This window comes from Lolium perenne, chromosome 3 (genome assembly GCF_019359855.2).
Source record: "Lolium perenne isolate Kyuss_39 chromosome 3, Kyuss_2.0, whole genome shotgun sequence".
NCBI lineage: Eukaryota > Viridiplantae > Streptophyta > Magnoliopsida > Poales > Poaceae > Lolium > Lolium perenne.
The window spans coordinates 103,760,878-103,763,593 of record NC_067246.2 but is presented as its reverse complement, the minus strand read 5'-3'; the positions used below and the strand labels follow the sequence as shown (position 1 = coordinate 103,763,593).

The window sequence follows — 2,716 nt, the reverse complement described above, 5'->3', positions numbered from 1 at the left end:
GCACAAAACTTAGCATTTATTCAAGATGGAAAACCGTGCATCTTTCTCAAATCACGCCTGTGATAAACAACCATGTCAAGATGTACCTGCCATTTTGATTCAAGATGTACATGCCAAGCTACGTACATCCCACTGCCAAAACAAAAATCTCAGTCACAAATGGACCCGGAATCGTTAATTACAACTTCCACACAGGGTAAACTGTGACAAATAACTATTCTGCAAACAACATTTTTTACTACTGTGGTAAGATAATGCATGAAACATCACGAGATAGTTAAGTTTGTGCTAAATAAGAGAGAACTACAGTTTAGAGAATACCACATGCACAAACATGGAATCCCTTTTATAGAGCATGGCAAGGACATATACCATCTTGTTTATAGAAGGTCTGCCAGCAAAAATATTATCTGAAGATCAACAAGTAAAATCAAAAGGGACAGTACATATGATAAGCTACCAAGCAAGATCATCTATCTTGTCTAACTGAACACCATTCCATCTAGCCTGGGTAGTGCACAAAAATCTGAAACTCGTATATTAGCAGCCTTAGGATAAAATTACAGAGCATATGGCCATATAATTCTGAAACTCATACCAGTTTACATCTTCTCTGAAATTTAACAACCTCACAAGATCTGATTCCTGAACACTACAACTCGACTGGCTACAAAATCCGGTCGAATCCGGTCGATCTCGAGTGGAATCTCAAGTGCACGCCGCCCTGCGCTGGTGATAGTAATAGCTTGCCCAAGGCTGCAGGCAGCGCTGAAGCGGCCCATCCACGCGTCTGTCTCATGTCCAAGGAGTACGTCCTGAGTCGCATCTTCTCATCTATGGAACTAAAAAACGGAAACATCTAACAACCTTAGATGCATGCCACATATCAGCCATTTTATTTTGTACTCAGGTTCCTTATATGTCAAATACACTGTAATAAATACCGTCAGGTAACTTTTGCTGAAGAAATATCACTTCATGCACAACTTAGGTATGAAGTGTAATATATAACACTGACAGATATACATACTTTCGAGACATGACGGAGGCTGGGGTCAAGGGGAAAAGTGAGGGCCCAGCTAGAACAAAATGTTAAGTATGACTAAAAGCATAACGAGCATAGTGTCTCGAAATAGATGTAATAAAAGAGATGTAATAAAAAATATTAATGCCTATGCAAACAATCCTACAAAAACTATCGAATTAAAATTAGAAATCTAAACATGTGCACTGGCTTTATCTTGCAAAATAGACCATCAAGCTAATACCCTACTTTGTTGTACAATAAGCAACTCCCACCTAATTTGAGGGCAGCTACCCAGCTGCTTCGGACCCGCTCCACGAAAATTAAATTGCAGTACAACAGATGCAGAAATATCAAATCAAAGTTTAGGGAGGATGATTACAAGAGACTGGCCATACAATTCACGCTCCTTTCCAACCTCCCCAGCTATTGCAGCAATAAGTGACCTGAAGAACTGAGGATGAAATGACCTGTATATACCTCTAAGAATGCGGAATAAAAAGTAGAGCATATGACAATACCAAGGAGAGAGGGAAAACAAATGTGAGTAGGATAAGTATACCTGCGCCACGGTCATAACCGTCACTGAGGCAGCCTGATCAAACATGTGATGGACATGTTGTATGCTGCAAACCCACAATACAAAATGTCATAACTCCAGAAAATAAATCCTCCACAAGACCATAATTAACCAAAAGCATTCACAAATGGCCGGATATTCTATCAAATTAATCAAATATAACCAAGAAGGGTTCACGAATGGAGAGGCATACACACACAATTGTCGACAGTCGCAACCACCAGCACCTGTGCGGAGAAGCACCACTGCGGCAACCAGTACAATGACTGTGATGCTGAAATCTGGTGTACTGACCCTATCTCCCGCAGCTACAATCCTCACAAAAGACCTGCCTCTGCTAGAACAAACAGGACAACCTGAAAGGCAAATATAGGGAGATGAACATGATGGACACAATCCCAACAGAAGAAATGTTTCGTTTGCCCCGGTTGCAGTGTTTCGGCATTAGTACAAAAAAAGGTGAGAAGAGATTGTAATTAAGCACACAGAAATAGTGACCCAATAATTATTCTAGCACATTAAGAACAACACAGATATCCACATCAAAGACACGTTTACCTCAAGTCATGTAGATGGGCAGCAGCACGTGGATACACAAATCTCATCCAAAAAGGGCATGTAATACTCCAGTGCCATACAGGAAAATAGAGTGTAAACAACAGACGATATACGACTTCGTATACAAGGCGCTCACCAGAAGGAAAAAAAGAAGCCACACCAGCACAAGGTGCTCACCGGAAGGAAAAAAGAAGAAGCCGCACTGGCACTCGCCGAGACGACGCTTGCCAAGCCACAACCAACAAGCTGCACCTGTTGGTGCCTCGACAGACACCATCCTCCACCACCCGAGGCCGCTGCTGCTGCCATCACCCGCCTTGATAAATAGTACCAGCAAGCAATCTTACAGTGGTGCATTCATTAAGTTATATGACAATCTGCGTGGACAACTGAAGCAAGTGAGTTGCTAAGAATGTTTGATTACGCAGCATCTGTTTTGTCTGTTAGAACATGTAGCTCATATGAGGGGGCGGATCCGGAGATGTGACAGGGGACCAAAACTCACATAGCTTGGTGATGCCACCAGAGACCGTGGAGATGGAGAAGCAGGAGCT

General features: G+C 42.2%; 1 protein-coding gene across 1 annotated transcript; it reads right to left on the bottom strand.

The window, feature by feature from the left end:
* Positions 1-549: 549 nt before the first annotated feature.
* LOC127339520 (uncharacterized) lies at positions 550-2,049 on the bottom strand. The gene is made up of 5 exons (XM_051365360.2): positions 2,028-2,049; positions 1,798-1,960; positions 1,587-1,650; positions 1,407-1,478; positions 550-842 (listed from the first exon to the last, which is right to left on the bottom strand). The coding sequence occupies exons 1-5, from the start codon at positions 2,047-2,049 to the stop codon at positions 831-833; spliced, it is 333 nt and encodes a 110-aa protein (XP_051221320.2). The 3' UTR covers positions 550-830.
* Between the last annotated feature and the right edge of the window lie 667 nt (positions 2,050-2,716).

Bases quoted from the DNA above. Each gene is read 5' to 3' on its own strand.
- LOC127339520 (XM_051365360.2), bottom strand. From the start codon at position 2,049: ATGCCGAAACACTGCAACCGGG. The intron at 1,961-2,027 runs GCAAACGAAACA...TTTGCCTTTCAG, and splicing joins GCCGAAACACTGCAACCGGG to GTTGTCCTGTTTGTTCTAGC. The intron at 1,651-1,797 runs GTATGCCTCTCC...GTGGGTTTGCAG, and splicing joins GACTGTCGACAATTGTGTGT to CATACAACATGTCCATCACA.